This window comes from Triplophysa rosa, linkage group LG21 (genome assembly GCF_024868665.1).
Source record: "Triplophysa rosa linkage group LG21, Trosa_1v2, whole genome shotgun sequence".
NCBI classification, from domain to species: domain Eukaryota; kingdom Metazoa; phylum Chordata; class Actinopteri; order Cypriniformes; family Nemacheilidae; genus Triplophysa; species Triplophysa rosa.
The window spans coordinates 11,032,081-11,052,446 of NC_079910.1; the positions used below are offsets into that span (position 1 = coordinate 11,032,081).

General features: G+C 38.2%; 1 protein-coding gene across 7 annotated transcripts in view; it reads right to left on the minus strand.

The window, feature by feature from the left end:
* Nucleotides 1–20,366, minus strand: part of kcnab2b (potassium voltage-gated channel subfamily A regulatory beta subunit 2b) — a 51,179-nt gene that overhangs the window by 6,283 nt on the left and 24,530 nt on the right. For 4 of the 7 annotated variants that reach the window (XM_057362983.1, XM_057362984.1, XM_057362979.1 and 1 more), the window contains 13 exons: nucleotides 13,488–13,531; nucleotides 13,246–13,283; nucleotides 12,238–12,317; nucleotides 9,890–9,934; nucleotides 8,863–8,907; nucleotides 8,150–8,193; nucleotides 7,966–8,052; nucleotides 6,671–6,715; nucleotides 5,194–5,279; nucleotides 4,937–5,057; nucleotides 3,534–3,628; nucleotides 2,036–2,156; nucleotides 521–609 (listed from right to left, as the gene is read on the minus strand). In XM_057362983.1, coding sequence (XP_057218966.1) covers nucleotides 521–609; nucleotides 2,036–2,156; nucleotides 3,534–3,628; nucleotides 4,937–5,057; nucleotides 5,194–5,279; nucleotides 6,671–6,715; nucleotides 7,966–8,052; nucleotides 8,150–8,193; nucleotides 8,863–8,907; nucleotides 9,890–9,934; nucleotides 12,238–12,317; nucleotides 13,246–13,283; nucleotides 13,488–13,531 — 940 coding nt within the window. The remainder of the gene's footprint in view (nucleotides 1–520; nucleotides 610–2,035; nucleotides 2,157–3,533; nucleotides 3,629–4,936; nucleotides 5,058–5,193; nucleotides 5,280–6,670; nucleotides 6,716–7,965; nucleotides 8,053–8,149; nucleotides 8,194–8,862; nucleotides 8,908–9,889; nucleotides 9,935–12,237; nucleotides 12,318–13,245; nucleotides 13,284–13,487; nucleotides 13,532–20,366) is intronic. The other 3 variants (XM_057362985.1, XM_057362980.1, XM_057362982.1) reach the window with 1 other exon arrangement.

The window sequence follows — 20,366 nt, forward strand, 5'->3', positions numbered from 1 at the left end:
ATTATTTAAGAAAAATAATCAAAGGCAGTCGTGGCCTAATGGTTAGAGAGTCGGACTCATGTCCAGAATGTTACCGGTTCGATTCTCAGTGCCGGCGGGTAACAACTGAGGTGTCCTCGAGCAAGGCACCTTGCTCCCCGGGCGCTGCGGTGATAGCTGCCCACTGCTCCAGGTGTACGTGTGTTCGTGACTTGCAATGTGTGTTTTCACTACTGACCAGATGGGTTAAATGCAGAGGTCACATTTCAGGTATGGGTCACCATATCTGACAGATAGGTCCTTTTCACTTTCACTAAATAGTTCCTAAATATATATGTGTTTATAAATAATAAATGAATATGCACAGTACACAGACATATATTATGTAAACAAAAACACTTATTCTGGATGTGATTAATCGCGATTAATCGTTTGACAGCCCTAAAGAAAACACATACAGAACACAGCTTTTTTATGCTGCTGCCAGTGGCAACTGGGATTTGAGCTTTAAGATAAACCTCTTAGTCGTTCATGCACTCACCTGAATAGCTCCTATATTCTCCATCAGTTGATCAGTGCTGGAGGCTCCCAGCAGCACACAGCTCACCCCTTCATTCCTCAGACACCACGCTAGTAAAAGATACCATTTTCATCTGTTACTATGACTGTACTGTACCACATTTTCCAAAGCTCAACCTTGGTGAGTTTTTGTTGAGTCTAAAAGCAATTCAACATTTAACTTGTTTCAGAGAGACGTATAGGATACATCACACAACAAGGACATCCACTAAGTGCCCTAGTTTCTGTTTAATATTTTCTGAAAATGCATTCGGTCAACAGTAATCAGTCAACACAATCCTACTGAACCCGCACAACATCTCCTGCTGTTCCCCTGACCTTTATTGCTCTATTAGAAAAGGTTATGAGCTGTAGAAAATAAAACCTGTAACTGGGTTGTTGTGTTAAGGCCGGCTAATGATGAATGTCTGAAAGTGTGGGATACAAAACCTAAAGCTATACTGTAGATGTACAGTAAGAAAACCTACGCTGACACATTTCACTACTTTATGCTATTTTCCCTTCAATGAACAAGTTAGCAGCTGATTGTTTAATATGCCTAATACGCTTTGCACAAGTAGGAAATTACTAGATCGACAACTGTGGAATATCAAATCTGCCAAATTATAGCGATAAATACAAAAATAAATATACAATATTATTGTATTTCCCCACGTTATTTATGCATGTATTTATTTCCACTTTTACTTATTTCCACATTTATGTACTTATTTACTGTATGTATTTGTCAACATTTGTTTATTTCACATATCTAGGTAGTACACAAATATACCGTACAAACTGTTAATAATATATTATTTTATATTATTAATATTTATATTTATAACATAAAATAGCATAAGAGAAATGTATCTTCATTGTTAGTTTTTTCTCCATTTTTGCTGTCACACCATTGGACACATTTACAACCCATCTACATTACTGTGTCCATAGGATGATGAAAGGGGCGCGTTTTACTTCAGACATATCAATCGAGCACAGAGTGCTGGACTAGCTATGGGCGAAGGTCTAACACCACAGTGACATTTTGTGGTTTGACAAAATGACACGTGCTTTTGAGTAATAACTTTAGTAACTATATTTATGTATGTCTCATTTTGGCAGGTTTGCGATTCCATAAACACCCTTTGTTATTCCAAAACTGAAATTCTGATCATCCAAACATTGCCCTCTGATTTGGGTGGTCTCGCAGCATAAAGTCCAGCCAAGAACAGCCTACTCAGACATGAAGAAACAGTCTGACTTTGAGACTATGCCTACATTTGGTTGATAGAAATGTTGTTTCAAGAAAACAGAAATCTTATAACATTTAACAGACACAGCACTGTCCAACGACAGACTTCCAGACTTTACAAACAACAAGACACACAGGACAGAAGCTGTAGACAGGTCCAGGGACAGCCTGCCCTGAGCTCCAGGCAGGCGAACAGACAGACAGACAGAAAGAGAGAGAGCAGCAGAGCCCGGGCAGTATTACCGATGGCCAGCTGGGGCAGCGTGCAACCCAGCCGCTCCGCAATGGCCTGCAGCTCTTTCAGCTTTGCCTGCTGACGGCGGCCTTCCTCACTCAGGATCTTATCCTTCATCCACTGGTAGCCCTGTTTCAAAAACACAGCACACCTGCTCAGACCCTCGCGCCGCTGGCCCGCTAAACCACAGGAATAACCGGAGGGATATTTATTTTGTTTGTGAAGAAATGATGGAATGGATGAAATCTGCACACATGTTTTATGAGGAGGTGCTGAAGGGACAGCGTGATGGGGTGGGAAGGGTTCAGCTGGTTCGGCCGAAATATTTCTCAAACCTTGTACAAGCTATGAGACAATTATAGGACATAGCATATTTACATTTATTCATTTGGCAGACGCTTTTATCCAAAGCGACTTACAAGTAGGAGAGCATATAAACATTTTGTCAACACGCTAAACACCGTTAGTTTACAAGGCCATGCTACTAGGAGGATTAAAGCTGGAGCAAGCAAAGGAGAGAATGAACAACTTTTTTTTTTGACAGACAGACAGTCAGACAGTTATTGGTTAGTCAAATAAATGCAGAACAGGTATGTTTTGAGCTGTTTTTTGAAAGTTGTGAAGGATGCTGCAGTTCGGGTGGAGGCTGGCAGTTCATTCCACCACAGGGGAACCGAATGAGTAAAGGTTTTTGCAAGTGGTTTGGTGCCTCGCTGTGATGGAACAACCAGGCGTCGCACATTTAGTGTAAATGCACAAAACCAGCATCATTGCGTCTGTTTACCAGTTTAAATGCTTACTGCTCATTAGCTGTGCATTAAACATAAGTCATACTCATACCTTGTGACAAATGTGTGTGCCACGGATATTTTGCTGAAGTATTTGGTTTCAAAAGTATTAACAAATAATACTATATACATTGGTACAAACCTACTGCAGTGCCCTCAGCACCCCAGCTTCCTCTCCCTTCCAACATGGATCCATAACATAACATGTATCCATATACAGTCCACAAATGCATGCATCAGAAGGCAATGGCTATGTGTAAAGATATGTAGGGGGAAAACATATTACAGCAATTAAAGGGATAGTTCACCCAAAAATTATGTCATCATTTACTCACCCACACACTGTTTTCTTCTGCTAAACACAAAGGAAGATATTAGGAAGAATGTCAGTAACCAAACATTGACAGTAAATGGGGGACGAGATCTGTTTGGTTACTAACAATATGCCAAGTATCTTCCTTTGTGTTCAGGGGAACAAATACATCTACAGTATACAGGCTTGGAACAACCTGAGGGTGAGTAAATGATGAGAGAATTTTCATTCTTGGGTGAACTATCCCTTTAAAAGACACACTATACAAAAGAAACTCAATGTTGAGAAGACTCAAGAATAATTATTGTCAATAATAAATACCAACACTGACAACAGCCAGGTACGTAAAGAGGACTGTTGAGGTGTCACCGTTGGAGAGAGAAAGTAACAGGAGTTATACAGTACCTTGAGGGAGGCTCGAGAGTTTGGAGGCACACCGCTGTCATACTTCCCTGAGATGATCCCACATGCCAGAGGAGACCAGGTCATGGCACCAACACCTGTGACATAATCACACGATACAGGCACTTCTCATATCTGGAGCTGCAGATCATCAGAACTTTGTTTCCTTTTCTGATTTTTTCTGTCCTTGCCAAATTTCAGGTGGTTTTGTAAAATGACATTCTTCCTCTAAAGATGATGTACAGGCGATGAAAGCATTTTATTGACAGCACATTTGCAGAGTCCTGTTTAAAGCTTCTAGTTCAAACAGAATTACTGTAACAACTTTACACAAATACTGTACTTTTTCAATAATTACATACTGAGTTGCCAAAGTTGACAAGCAACAATACTTTTTATTGGTTAGATATTTGGTTTTATACTCAGTGACAAACATAAAGGGTGACTAATAATAGTGATTTATTATGCCAAAAAAATAAAACGGAGTGTCTATTTACACTGAGTACAAATAGCCCGACTTGTTGGCAGAGACTATTTACACTAGCCCCACCCACCAATATGTGATTGGATATGTGACCGGGGTTCTAATCCACCTCTCGCTGAAAACGCTTTTTAACCTTTTTCTATTACCTTACAGATCATAAAGGTATTTGTTTTCAATAAAATTGATTTAAAACTTAAAATTCATTTTTATTCATAAAGTTTAGGGTAAGGTTAGGGGTAGGGGTAGGTGTAGGACTTTATTATCTCAATAAGTTGCCATCATTTTAATAATTTTCATAAATATAATGATTTACACTCTGTTATTATTGCATAATGTTTAATGCACAACAATACTGAGGTGCAAATAGTAACGTTATCTGCCACTACTTATAAGTAAATAGCATCTAACTACTATTTCTACTTAATTCAAAGAAAAAAAAGCTATTTTCGGTTAGTGTAAATACCATATCGTTAAGAAATGCTGCTATATTCACTCAGTGTAAACAGAACCTAGTACTATTTTCACTTAGTGTACATCTATTGCATCTATTTACAATTAGTGCAAATAGCCGCTGCCAAAAAATAAAAATCACGAAATATGGAGATACAAGGTTTCAGAAGGACAGCAGCGATATGACACTTTTTTATGCAGAACACAAAAGAAGATATTTTGAAAAATTTCTCAGTGGGTCTGTGCCCATACAACGGATGTCAATGGAGTTTAGTGTTGTTTGGGTACCAACATTCTTCAAAATATCTTCTTTTGTGTTTTGATGAAGAAAGTCATACAGGTTTGGAATGATATGATGGAAAAAAAATTTGGGGGTGAAGTATCTCTTTAAGGTGTTTTAAGTGTTAAGTAAAGGGATTGGGCACTGCTGGCACACACACACACACACACACACACACACACACACACACACCTATCTTATGGAAGAGTTCAGGCAACTGTACTTCCACCTTTTCTCTCTGGAACATGTGATATTCAGCTTGCTCACAGATGGGTGGGATCAGGTTAAACTGTCGTGCCACCGAGTACGCCTCCTGAGGAACATTAACACACATTCAGAGTCACTGAAGACAGACGATAATGTTAAAGTAGCAAAAGAATTAATCATCTTGTGCAATAAGTTATTTATTTCATGTGAGGAATAATTCACTCCAGTTTTTCCAGACCCACCATAATCTCCATTGAGCTCCAGCGAGAAGTTCCCCAGTACATTGCCATTCCCTGGTTGATGACATGGGTCATCGCTCGAACCGTCTCTGCCAATCAAACATTCACAGTCAAGAGTCTGGACAACAGATTTACACACTGAGGGAATGTAAAACAAAGGTAAATACAGTCGGGAGAGAGAGAGGCAAACGGAGAGACTGTAATACACCTAGTTATTAAAACCAAGGCCGAATATAAGATTAAAGTCATGGAAGTGGAGCAGAAGAAGATTTGAGACAGCCAGGCTAAAAGAAAGAAAGGTCATTTGTCTTACATTCCTTTTATGAAAGTGACAAGGCATTCAAATAGTTCCTGAAGGTTATGCACCGGATAGTAACTGAACTGAGTTTTTCAGTGGGTGCAAAATAAATGAGTGTGTGACATTCCCACAAGGCTGCATTTCATTGACATTTCACAGAGCCGCAATTTTCCACGGTCTAGCCTACATACTACATGCTATTATAACTGCTATCCAGAATTACGCCTGTGTCTACATTGCCTATGATGAGAATGAAATCAGAAAAAAATAATACACCAAAGAAAAATACTACAGCTGAATGTTAATAAATATACATAAAAATACATACACATATGTAATATACTGTATATATAGCAAATCCTGCAGGGGGAAAAGACGACATTCACAAACTTCTTTAATGTATATTTGTAGTTAGACTAATTTTAACCGGTACTAACAAATAAACACGACCAAGTGTTTATATGCATATCTCTGAACAACCAATTTAAGGTCTTTAGATTCTGTTGAAAAGCTTTTGTCTTTTACAAGATTTGTGAACAATTCTGCAACGAAGAATTAGATAGATAAGAGAATGTTACACAAGACTGTTAAACACAAAGCAAAAGACAAACACACGCAGAGAAAGGACAGAGAACAGCTACAGGTTTCATTATTAAAATTTCACATGCAGGGATGCAGCCAATCATCTTGCAGAAAAACAAATACCTTTAAAATACAAACATAATGCTCCAACATTGTATGAGTTAAAACTGGTAATTACATGATTTTATGATTTTATATCTAACTGTATGTTTTTATTTGTCTTTAAAAAAAGAAAGAAAATTGGAGGCTTAAAAATGTCTGCTCAGCATCTACATGACAAGTGCATTTCTAAAGATGATTTTGAAAAATGAGGTTAAATGAAAATGCATGACAAACAAACAAAAAAGCGAGGAAAACAATACTCATGGGTCAGTAAGATGCAATGACCTTCTCCAAATTTCACTTGCAAGATGGACAGGACACTCAAAGGAATCATTTCTAGTGCATACCAGATTTAAGAGGAATTTCTGGAAATCTTCAGCATTTTATGGACATGGTCAGGATTCTCACACCAGGAAAAGGGCAGACTATCACAAATCAAAGCCATAAAATGCTAATCGGTGACAGGAGGTCAAAACTCTCACTGAGGGTACCATGTACCTTCTATGATGAATGTTCTTGATTTTGAAGTGTTAAATGGATCTCCTGGTGATAAACAAACAAACAAAAAACTGTGAAGAAGTGTACCAGCAAATGGAATGAAATCTCTAAGAAGGGAAAGCAGGAGCTCTGGAACGGAGTGGATTCTGACAATCTCGGTTTAAAGGGAACACGCTTAAAACCTAAATCAGGGGGTGTGTGCACAAACCATGACCTCCGAACCTCAGACCCAGACTCTGACCATCAGTCCAGATGCAAAGCTCACACAGCAGTACAGCACAGTACCTTGACAGCAATAATATCCCACAATTCCCTTCTCAAATGGCTTTAGCAGATACCAGTATGACAGAATGACCCTGCTATAGTGCTGTGAATACTCTATGCTTTAGACGTAATCTAAAGTCTTTCTGTCATGCTGGCTTTGTTTAGTCCTTTAAACAGATTTGCATTTAAAACCCAATTATTTCATGTTTTACAGCATAAACATGTAAGATCTACTTCTTCATTTAATGCTTGTAAAAAGTAAAAGTAAGACCATGCACTCTTCTTTACTGTACCCAATATCTGCATAATTGATGCATTTGCTTTAAAGGGGTCGTATGACACGGCTAAAACGAATGTTATTGTTTGATATAGATGTAATCGCAACGCAATGTGTATACACGATTTAAGGTTTAAAAACGCTGTATTTTCCAAATACTGTGCATGTTTGTATCTCCTCTCGCCTCTCTGAAACACACAGATGTTTTACAAAGCTCATGGCTCTGAAAAGCGAGGTGTGCTATGATTGGCCAGTTCACCAATGCGTAGTGATTGGTCGAATACTGCAAGCGTGTGACGGAAATGTAACGCCTCTTACCATATTTGGAACATCAGGTTCCAAAGCAATTGTACTGACAGGTACGCCCAGCTTATACATTTGGGCGGTCTTAGTCAACTCATACCACGAACTGACGTAGATTTGTGGGGGTGTGGTTACACGAGGCGTTTCAGGCAGGTCTGGGTGAGCATTCGCTTTTAGATAGAATGCATCTTTTGTTACGACACTTTCATTTTTGCAATTTTACGTGTCTAATACATGCATGGGCAACTTATACCAAAGACACAGAAAAACACTTATTTGCGCCATATGACCCCTAATGCAAACTTGAATAATCATGTGCTGACATCAGGTGTATGACTGATCTTTAAAGCTGAAAGCTGTTTAAGTGAGCCATTCAGGTGCTGACGGTCAAAAATGCAAGCACACGGAAGAGTGGGCTACAACCGCAATGCATTCCCGCAAACACACCTACCTTCCATCGGGGTGTTGGGGTCTGGTCTGTTAGCAAACACTACATCCACATACTCTAACTGTAGCCTCTCCAGAGACGCTCTTAGACCTAGACGGTCAGAAACAAGGTTTTACATGATTGTGTATAAATAATAAAAAACACAGTTAAAGAGACAGAGGAGAGAGGGTTTTGCAACATGACTTACCCTCTATTATGTGTTTCCGAGACAAGCCTCTCTCTGTTTCTGCTCTGAAACACACACAATACAAAGAGTGATATTCACACTAAATAAATGATACTTTAAGGTCCGCAGAAGTTCTGTAGGGGGTCTGCCAATTATTGCTTGCGATTGTTGATTGTGTAAAGATAATAAAAAATAAATCTAAACAAAGCTAAATTCAATATTGTAACATATGGTACTAATTCACACAATATTTAACAGAAGGCCTCTTTATCCACCAAACGCTCTGAAAAACCCTGAAGACCCCTGCACTAAATTATAATGAAGTGAATAAATTTCACTGACTTAATGTAAGGCTATGACTATTAAAAAAGCAGCAATGCGGCAATTTAAATCCATTAACGTTTAATGGTGACCTCACATCAGATCTTGCCCGTGGCCTTTAATTTACTCTGAATGAAAGAGCAGCTCAGGAGGTGATGGGAGGGATTTATCCTGGATCACAGATAGGAAACAATTAGAGCTGTCTGTTGGTCTGAAGTGAGGGTCTGCAGGACGCCTTTACTACTGTATACCACACACACACACACACACACACACACACACACCTCAGTCACACACTTATGAAGGAGAGCATCATTAACCCGCTTCCCCTGTTGCTCTCACTACAGGGCGTAAATTATAGATCATCATTAACCTCTTTCTAACAGACACACAGGCACGCAACACACACTTACTTTCCACCCCAGTATATTTTGGTGGTGATGACCAAACTGGAACGTCTGTGAATGACAGGAGATTTGAAAGCAGAACAAAGGCAAGGACATGCTAGACTTCACAATGATTGTTGGGTAAACAAACGTGTGAGTTTAGGATTCAGGTCACTGTATTTACTCAGTTACAGTACACAACATAACCTGAGCTATCAATTGATTTTATATTAAAAAATAATGCATGAATGATAGAACTTTGTATTACATAAAATTTTGATTCATTTACTGTTGTTAAAGTGATGGTTCACCCAAAAATGTAAATTCTGTCATCATTTATTCACCCTCTTGTCATTTTAAACCTGTATGACTTTCTTTTTTCTGCAGAACATAAAAGAAGATATTTTGAACCCATTGACTTGCATTAGTTTTGTGTCCATACAATAGAAGTGAATGGGTGCAGACGCTGTTCGCTTACCAACTTTGCCGGTTTGAAACGACGAGGGGGAGTAAATGATGACAGAATTTTTATTTTTGGGTGAACTATTACTTTAAATTAAAAAATATTTTCATGTCATTAAATAAAAGAAAAAATCTAAATCTGTTCTTACTGTAAGCTCAATTTAGACCCTTTTATGCACAGAACTGACCTTTTTTGGTAAATCGCATTCCCCGCAGAAAAGGATCTAAATTTAGGGCATTTGTTAAAAAATATTTATGGTAAAATCTCAAGAGAATAAGATTTTTTTGGACTGAAATCGCAGTCATTCCAGTACTATGCGGTACTTGAGGCCAAAATTAGACATCTTCCCCTGAGGAAAGATTTCGCTTCAGTGCTCGCACACAGCACAGTGAATCATAGGATGAATAAAAGCTGATGTCCCCTTTATGTGCAAATTCCACATTAGTCATTCACAAACAAACAGAAGCTGCAAGGTACAGCAAGTTTCTTCCCACTGAGATGATGTAAGCGATTCTCCAAACATCTGAGTAAGACAAAACTGCACACAAACATGGCATAACAATTTAAATCCGAGTGTTCTGAACCCTTTACCTCCATCCTTTCTTCTTGATGATGCTGCCGAGAACCATTTCAGCCCTGTTAAAAATAAACTGAATCAATTATCAGGGAACTATTTTAGCCAAATCATCTAAAAGCAAGCTCTCTCTTTATTGGGGATTCCCTATTCTCAGCTCCTGGAGAATTAAGCTAGTGAAGCATTGACTTCACATGCAGGAACTCCCCGTGTAAACCATTTTTTCCCTCCATTTTTTAAAAGAGGAGCGCACCTAATGACAGATGTTACATTTCTGCCCTAAGGACCGATATGTTCTTCATGAATGGTTCTCCCATCCGCTCTCGGAGCTCCGGGAAGGGGAGTCTTGCGGACAGCTTGTAACAAATGAAGCGCTGTTATGATGCATGCTCCACAGCAGATGTCCTCAGACATTCTTGTAAAATTTCATCAGAATCCCCCTTTTATCTAACAGATGATTGAAACTGCTGTTTGTGAGGATAGAAAGGTTACAGTGACTCTGCTGACAGAGGCGTGTATATGGGTGCGAGCGATAAGGGACAGATTGTTTATCCGTGATGATGTGTTTATTATTCTTCATGAGCTATCAACGCTCTGAACCGAAGCCTCACGGCCAGCTTGACTTGGCATCAAACGCTGATGGTAAATGCAGTACACGAACACAGAGGCACGATAAATGTGCGGTTATGTGCCTTTACGATAAAATAGCGTTATGGATCGTTGGGTGGATTTTCACTGAGTCAGGATATTCAACATGAACTTCATCAGCAATTCTCTGCCGTTACATTTCCACAGCATTGCAGAAAAACAGACGCCACTGCTAAATTTACTGCGAGACGGCAGTTTTGTGGCAATTCACCTTTCTGTGAAATCTGCTTGCAAACGACAAACTTGTCTTTTGTAGTGTTTTAAATATAGGTATTGGTACAGTAAGTTACAGTAAATGTTTCATTGTCCTTCCCACATTAAAATTGAGAGTAAAATGTAATCACTGTTCATGAATGATTCATTTATTGGCTGTGTAATGTAAGCATCATATCAATATTTAACAACATTAATGCACCACTACGTACACATGTTCATTCAGGCCAGGCTTAACATTTAATTTTAATTCATTTTAAATCATATCATCTGTCTCTGTACTTGGCCTGAAAACACTGAAAACGCCTGGTGTAACATATTTTAGATGAATAGCATATTATCAACTCCCACAAAGAAAGCTGGAGTAAGATGATGCTCTATAAAATTGATATTTTTTCTAGAATATCTAGATCACATTCCTTATATTTTTATAAACGCAATACTGTAGCGAGGATCTCAGAGAGAAATACTCTCAGTCAAATACGTATTGAATGCATTCGCCTCCTATATGTCTAAGATGCATCCATCCTATTTTTAAGCTATAACAAAAGGTCTGTGAAATTGATTAAATTTTCAACCTCTTTTCTGTCTTACATTCTTCAAAAGTTTCAAGTCTGAGATGCTTTGAGAACAGTGGCAAATAGAAATCAGCATTATAAAATGAAAAAGCAGTCTTTACAGTCCTACATCATGTTCCAAAACCAAGACTTTAAAGGGGTGGTGCAACGGTGTGTCATGAATTCTGACTTCTTTACACTGTTAAACGTGCTGTCTTCTCATGCTTAACACGGTCAACTTGTCAAAAAACGAGTTGGGTGTATTACGTAGTATTTCTGTGCTCGATACACTCTCCCAGCGATCGTACAGGTTTCGGAAAGTTTTTTTCGAACATATAAAAACATTACATTTCGTAACAATTTTTCTTAGTCCCTTATTGGACAATTCTCCCGGAAAAGCACGCAGCACGCCCACGCGGCAGCAAGGAGAGCAGGAGAAGGAGCATGCGCAGACGTCACTTTCACTTGTGTGCAGGAGAGAGAGGTGAAGTTCAGGTGTTTGTTTGTTCACTGCATTTGGGTGATGAATGTTATATAAACGGTGGATATAACGCTGGATTTGGAGATCGTTTGAAACTGATATGTGGAGCCGTCCCAGCGCTAAAAGATGCCGGACATGAACCACATGCGATGAGCGAAACTGATGTCTGTGTTTTGTTGGCAATGGGTGCGTACGTGCTTTAGTTCAGCCTGCCCCTCCCCCCCGCACACGCCATATGCTTTCGGAAATAATCGTACAGCTGTATCTATCTTTTATAAATGTGATCAAACTAAATACTCTTCGAAGATACAAAGTATGCAATACTACGCTATAGGTACTCAAGATTAATATGAGATTGGCAGAAACCGCGTGTGTTAGGGCCGCTTTAATACCCTACTAATCATTACATATGAGCCTATAGATCCCTCACTTTGAAATGATGGGATATGCAGAGAAATGTACTCACTTCCCTGCCGCATACACTTCGGCCGTGTCAAACAGATTGATACCGTTTTCATACGCGAGCGTCATTAGCTGCTCAGCTACCTGAGGAGACAGAGAAAGAGAGAGAGAGAGAGAGAGAGAGAGAGAGAGAGAGAGAGACATGGGTGAGATATAATAGAAGTGTAGACTGAGTGGACAGCAGAAGGGGGGCAATATAAAACCAAATACATCTGACATGGTTTTCACTAGTTATCTATTCCTTCAAGCTACACATGAAGTATTCTGCAAAGCTGTTCATTGGCCGTGTTTTAAAGGTCCAGTGTTTGAAATTTTGCGGCATCTTGCGGTGAGGTTGAGAATTGCAAATAACAGCACACTCCACCCCTCCCTTCCGAAGCACTATGGAGGCTGACGCAGAACTAAGACGTTGTCACGTTTTCGCTTCTTTGCCAAAGGAGATAACGCGTTTAGGAAACACTTTCTGTAGGACAGTTTGTCCGTTTAGGGCTACTGTAAAAACAACATTGTGAATTCCATGTAACGGGACTCCCGGTGTATGTAGATAAAAATAGCTCATTCTAAGGTCATAAAATCATAACGCTTCACTATGTAAGGTCTTTACACACATCTGAAGACATAGTTATGTATATTATTGCATTTCTGTTAATAGATCCTCCAGAAAATTACACACTGGACCTTTTTATTTATTATGCTGGCTGATACAAGAGTGGTTTTGGACTCTACTGACACCTATTAATAAGCATCACACAAAAATGATTTTGGTTACTGATACCATTGCAGAAATACCTTATATGCAGACTACTTGAAAATAAACTTTATTGTCCAGTCTGAGAAGATACTTGTTTTCGGCTTGGTATGAAACCTCAACAAACAGTAGTGACCTCTATACCCATGTGTAGTATAAAAAAAACATACTAAAAACACTTTAAGAGGAAAAATTACTTGCTGTTTATTGCTAAAATAGGACAATTCAACATTTGTATGAACCAAGAGTTCACTAAATCCCCACCTCATCTGGGATCTGTCCACCAAAGGTCACCCAGGTGCCTGAGGAGAGAATGCACAAGTGGACTCAGAGCCAGAGACGTTCGGCGTGACTGATTTAAAAGTATTATATAACAGTACAACAGTCTGTGAGTAATGCAACCCTTTACATTTCATTGCTGCTCTGAGAATCTTAATTCAATCCTAATTCAAGTTTCTGATATAGTATAAAGATACCACAAACATTGATCTGCATGTTTCACTCACCCAGCCCAAGACATGATACCCGTAACCCCGATTTCCCAAGATTCCTGCAAAACAAAGAAAATATGTATCAAGCACTATACATCACATTCAATAACTGACTGTGTCAATGAAATGCAGGCATTTCTTCAAGTTACATGAGATTGAACCCAGTCCAAAAATGAATGGGTATGCTCTGTGGTCAGGGGCACACATTCATTAATAAATCTGAAATTAATGTTTTTGTACAGTATGACTGTGTACCAGTATGACTGAGGTAAAAGTCTTCTTTGCAGCTTCCACTCACAGAAGAAAGATTGAATTCTAGCCTGGAGACAGCTTCACTATCTACAGCCAGATGAACCAATCAGAGAGCCGTTTGGGCCTTTTATCTGCATCCTTTGAGTTTGTAAAGAGCCAGGGTTACAGTGCTCGGCAAGTACTACATGACTACAAAGTCAAGGACACATAATTCCCTCTGTTCAGTACATCTGTGCTTCTCATTTAGAGGATGAGGAGCAATTTATAATCAACCTTGACAGACATCGACTGAATACGATGCTTTCAAAATAAATAAATTAATTTGAAAACCTTAAAGAACAGGACAACAAAGTGAGAAGGTGGAAAAACATTTCCCAGAACTAACGGCCACAAGTGGGTCCTTGAAAAAGATTTGCATTTACCATTATTTACTGTGTTTTTACTGCATCTGAAACTTAACTTGAGAACTAGTTTTTATGTGGAAAAAATCTAAAGAAGACTATGAGACGATACAAAATCATTTCATTTCAACAAAATGCTAAATATTACATAAATTGTTGTGATGGTGTACATGTAAATCTACAATGTTGAGACTTTTGAAAAAAGTGCAATGCACATCACATGAATTAAACATTGATTTACATTTACATTTATGCATTTGGCAGATGCTTTTATCCAAAGCAACATAAATTGCATGATATATTATACATTTAAATTTGAGTATGTGCAATCCCTGGGATCGAACCCATGACCTTGGCGATGCTAACGCCATGCTCTAACCACTGAGCTACAGGAAAGCTTTTGATACCAAAGTAAGTATGAACAACATTGATTAATATATATGAACATATGAACAAAATATATAAATATGTTGTTAAGCTCTGAATACAGCTTTTTTAGTATATGCATGTACAGTGTATACATTACATGTAAACAGGCTGTCAACGATGTCACCTCTCAGTGGCTTTGACCATCACCAGGGAACTTATCTGCTTAAATCAAATTATCAGTGAGCATGGAGGCTCTGAAAACCACTGATGAATTTTTAACTGGTGTGATGGTGGTAGAGTTACAGGAAGGGAGATCCACTGACCAGCGAGTGAAGGTGAACTGTACACCTGCTGAAAGTAATGCGGAGAGCCCATAATCCATTTACAATTTTCCTTTCACAGTCTTTCTGTCTGCAAGGCACAATTCCACAGAAACTAGTACAAGTGAGCACACTACTGATCTACAACAGTACGGTAATAATCAGTATAATTTTCTATGCAAAATTGTTTAATAACTCAGAGTGTATTTATAACACTGCCAGTAATGCAGCAAATCTAAAACAGCCCATCAGAATAAAAAAGGTTGCATGCACTGCAAGCAAATGATCGTAAAGATGTCGTAGGGTCTTTAAACTGATTCAGCACCTCTCTAAAAGTGCAGTGGTGATGGTTTGAGGCAACAGTAAATAAATGAACTAAAACAAATGTTCTAAAATATAAGACTAAATCATATATAAACCACTCATTTTATATTAAAAATGAAAAACAAATATTGCCTATTAGTTTTAGAAGAACACCCTAGCAATGGACCATTGGCTGTTCAAAAAGGTGGTTTAGCGGCTGTAACCAGAGAACAGACAGATATCAGAGTCAAGCACATCTTTACCCTTCTTTAATTATGGAACGCAGCAAACTGCCAAGAGAATCTGCATTTGAGAACATCCATATTTATGGTTAAAGCACTGAAATAAAAAAAGATTTGATATTATACTCTAAAAATGCTGGGTTATTTTCAAAAGGGACAAACCCTGCTGCTGGGTTAAATTAACATAGGTTTAATATGACCCAACAAACCGTAGGTTAAATTAAAACCCAAGGATTAGGTTCGTTCCTTTTTCGACCCAGTGCTGGGTTGAAAATAACCAAGCATATTTTACAGTGTATTTATGCAAAAGTCTTAGGCGGTCATTGTTTGTGCGATAGGATGATGACCAAATATACTCTCTAAAATAAAATTATTTTCAACCCAGCATTGGGTCCAGAAGGGACAAACCCAACTGTTGGGTTATAATTTAACCTATGCTGGGTTGTTTTAACATATTGTTGGATCAAATATAAACATTGTCTGGGTTAATTCATTTAAAGTGATAGTTCACCCAAAAGTGAAAATTCTGTCATCAATTGCTAAATCTCTTGTCATTTCAAAGCTGTATGACTTTCTTTCTTCTGCAGAACAAAAAATAAGATATTTTGAAGAATGTTGTTAACTGGCACCCATTCGCTTGCTTTGGTTTTGTGCCCATACAGAAGTGAACGGGTGCCAGCGTTGTTCAGTTACCAACTTTATTCAAAATATCTTCTTTTGTGTTCTGCGGAAGAAAGAAAGTCGTACAGGTTTGAAATGACAAGAGAGTGAGTAAATGATGACAGAACTTTCATTTTTGGGTGAACTATCACTTTCACCCAATGGCTGGGTTTGTCCCCTTTTGACCCAACGCAGGGTTAAAAAAACCCAGTGTAATTATGACATGTATTTAAAGTGACCTCCCCCTACATGTTACCCATCAATTATTATGATAGAGATCAAGCCACTGTGCCACAGTCACTGGCATGTTGAACACAGTTTTAACTGCTTTAAACTGTCTTTTCTAAACGAGTCCACCCTGACAGTCTGAGACTCCAGCAAACCTTTTCTTCAATAAGGTTGGCCATGCTTTGTGAGGCTTTTTAGGTCCTCTAAAAAGCAATTACCTTTTAAAGGCTTAGTTATTGATTCACGACCATGAGCTACCTTAAAGTGCACCAATTATAAAACTTCTCTCTTACAAACCTTTTACCCTTAATTGCATTCAGATTCTCTATGTAATGTGATGTGTAATGTAATTAAAGGTTATCGTAATACACATCTCGCCTTCACGTCTTCATCTTTTAGATAAATCAGTGGCACATTGTCCACACAGACGGTACTGAGCTTAACCCAGCTTAACCCAGGTTTGCTGAGGGGATTTGGCAACTTACTGGTCCGACTGAGAGAACAGGTAGACTAGTTTAAACTATATGATTGTGCATATAATGTGATCATGCATGTAAACTCTAAACATCTACTATGCAAATGCCTGCGTCTAGTTTCACATTACACCAAGGGAGCATTCATACAGATTACTTCATTAAATGGAATAAACAAACAAACCACTCAGACATTATACAAACAGGCTAACCAATGCTATCCACCGCCAGACTGGTGTGTCCAGTCCAAGCAGGACCTAAGCACCATGACTAATTGTGGGTTGTCCTTGACAGAACAGTAAAGCGGATGGTAACGAACAACCATCAGGTCACTGAAGGGCCCTTTACATGAGCCGCTACAATGAATCATGGTAAGCTTCTCTCAAACATGATTTACACAAGTGTGATTCTTCACATGCTCCGTGCACATACTGACCTAAATAACAGTGATACATAGTCAATAACGAACGCCTTTGAGATACAAGCGGTCGCAAAATATGCAAACTGAAGCCTTAAAGGCATGGGACTGCAGTAAAGGGCAGGACCTTTAATGGGAATAACCTTACTGGGACTAGGACTGACAGATGACGGTTTGTCTCTGCTGTATTAAACACTGCAGCAGAATCCATAACACTTGAAAGTAGAAATCTGACTGCATCATCAGCGAAACAAAAGCGCAGATTATCCAGAGAACCTGTATCCTATAATTCATCATGTCTTTATAAACACATCTTTCTCAGTCTTATAACTGAGCACTGAAGCTACTCAGCCGCATATGAGTGTTTAAAAGATCTGTTCACTTTGAGAGGAGAAACTCCTGAACTCAGGACCTCTCCAGAGAGCTGCACTTGGCGAGGAAACGCTGGGTCTGCTTTACTAATCGTTGGGGTCCGTTAATAGATGTCATCAGGCTCTTAACGCCGATTAAATCGGGTCTCTAACTGCCGCCAGCAGACTACCTACAGTACGCTAACACAGCAGCTGTCAGAGGTACGGGAACTGGATAATGCCATACTGAGCGCATGCACTTATGATGTTGCTCATTTATAATTACTGGAACAACACTGATTAATGACAGATTTTTCAACATGTTCATGCCATGAACTTCATGGTCAGGCACAGTTTGGCTCAGACGGGATCCGATGAGACAGTAAACTAGCTGGATCCTCCCTCCTGCCCTACGGCTGGCACACACAGCAGATGTCTTAATAAGAAAGACACACACACACACACACACTTAAAAGCTCATTAAAATAGCAGATGATTACCCTGAAGAACACCCCAAACTCAGAGATCACAAAGTTCACAATACATTCATTGACACCGCATGCATTCAATGTACAACAAGCTGACAGGAATTTGAGAATATTTCTCCGTTGCATCTTTTTAACTAAATAAGGCTTCACGTGGAATATCTGGAACAGCACAAAATGTGGTTACGTAAGAAAGGCTGGAGGCACAGGTGATATGGTGAATGGGTAGGAGACTAAAAGTTATGAAAATGGAACCAGGAAGGAAAAATGAATGCATCAGCGAGGACGTCTACGGTTCACTAGTGAACTACAGGTGTTATACTGCCCGGGAGGCATGGGCATCTTATCAGAATGAGTAACCTTATCTCCGAACAAATGCAGAGTGTGTACACATTTTACTCACAGTGTGCCTAAACATCAGCATGTGTGAACAAAAGATCCCCTACGAAACAAAAAATACTGTATGGCAATATACAGGAAAATATGTACATTTCCATATTGGAACCTATAGTGCTTATATTTTTCAATGGATGGAAAAAGTGGAAATTCCTTATGTATTATTGTATACATACAGTATATATATATATATATATATATATATAGTACAAAAGAAAACAAAAAGGAAAATAGGAAATAAAGGANTATATATATATATATATAATAACTGATTTAATATTCTGACAGGTAATATGCAGGTAAATGTAATTTACTATGTAGTATATATAATATATAAATAATAGTATAATATTATTTAAGTGGATTTAGTGGATATTTAAAGTCAATTTAAAAACACTATTGTGCATCATTATTGTAACCAGTACATAATAAAATCTATTACAAGACAGAATATCCATATTTGCACTTATTTGAGATACTCAGTATGAATTTAAACAAATGTTAAACACACACAATGTGTTAAACTACGCTCTCATTGATAAATGAAAGCGAAAACACAGAGGACATGGATGTATATAATTTTATGAATTACTGGCTTTAAGATCTTAAGTTACTCATTCCACCTTTCCACTTTGGGCTTCTTCCAGTAATAGGTCCACACACTGGATCCAGTGGGTTTATCCCAGAAAAATAAAGGGTAGCTTGCATAACTGGCTGGCCAGACTGAAGCGGTCCCGCTGTTCACCACCCAGGGAACAGCAGGCAGAAACTGCATCCCATTTGTGCATTTATGTAATCACCACTTTGGTTTTCTTTCTGGCAATCCCAGAAAGGCACACGGTTACACAATGCCTCAACAAAACCCTCCTCAATCTCTCCAACTCACTCGCGCACTTAAACGAAACAACCACAGGAAACTCAATATGGCCCCAGAGGAAAATGTTACTGCTCAGATGTTGCTCTTTTAAAGCTCAGGAGACTTAATGGAGGTCTTAATGGACTAAATAGACTTGATGGGGATAAAAAAGGAGACAATTGTTGGCACACAGAGAGAGGTCAGCGCTATAAAATTGAAATCTCGATGTTAAGAAATGTTTGAGTTCATAGTGAAATCTCTGGATGTCACTTACATTGTTTTACACTGAGACCAGAGCACTATACACTATACAAGAAAACTACAAGGCAATGTCAAAAGACCATGACAACAATTTATGTGTTTGATCATAAAACCATCTTAAATTCACCAAATTTATTTCATTTATAATTTATAAATATATCTCATTTATAAACTATCTGAAGCCCTTTGAGGAATGAATCTTCCATCACCTGCTCATCATGTTACATGAACACGGGTGATGCGGGACACACCTTTACTAACCAACAACAGGACAATTTTTGGAGTTGTTGCAGGTGAATAACCAAAAGGGATTTTCTATTATTTTTAAAAACTAATAACAATGAATCAGGTTGGAAATGAACTGAAAAATTCCAAATAACTTACTAAAACATACTTACTTAAATATCTTATATGATAGTATTATGCTTATATGAGAAATAATAAATTAATTATCTTAACACTGTGTTTTCATATTTTAGGACAGAAAATGAAAGAATAAAACCAATATTAAGTCACTTATAAATAGTATAAAGCTAATATATTAGCATTTTAATTGATCTTAATACAGTATTTTCACATTTTAATGTAGAAAATGAAAGAGTAAAAAGAATAAAACAAACATTATAAATTATTAATTTTTACAGTTATGAATTCTAACAATCGTATAACAATAGTAATTTCATAATTAAAAGATTCATCAAATTATTTTACAACAACAATGTTGTTAGAGTAATTCACTCTGAATGTAAAGCAGCGAAATTCTAATTGCAACATAACAGTGGCCAGGTACAGTACAAACACAGTACACAGATCATGTAAAACACAAATCATGTAAAAACAACACCTCATATTCCCGTAAAATACACACACACTTCATAAA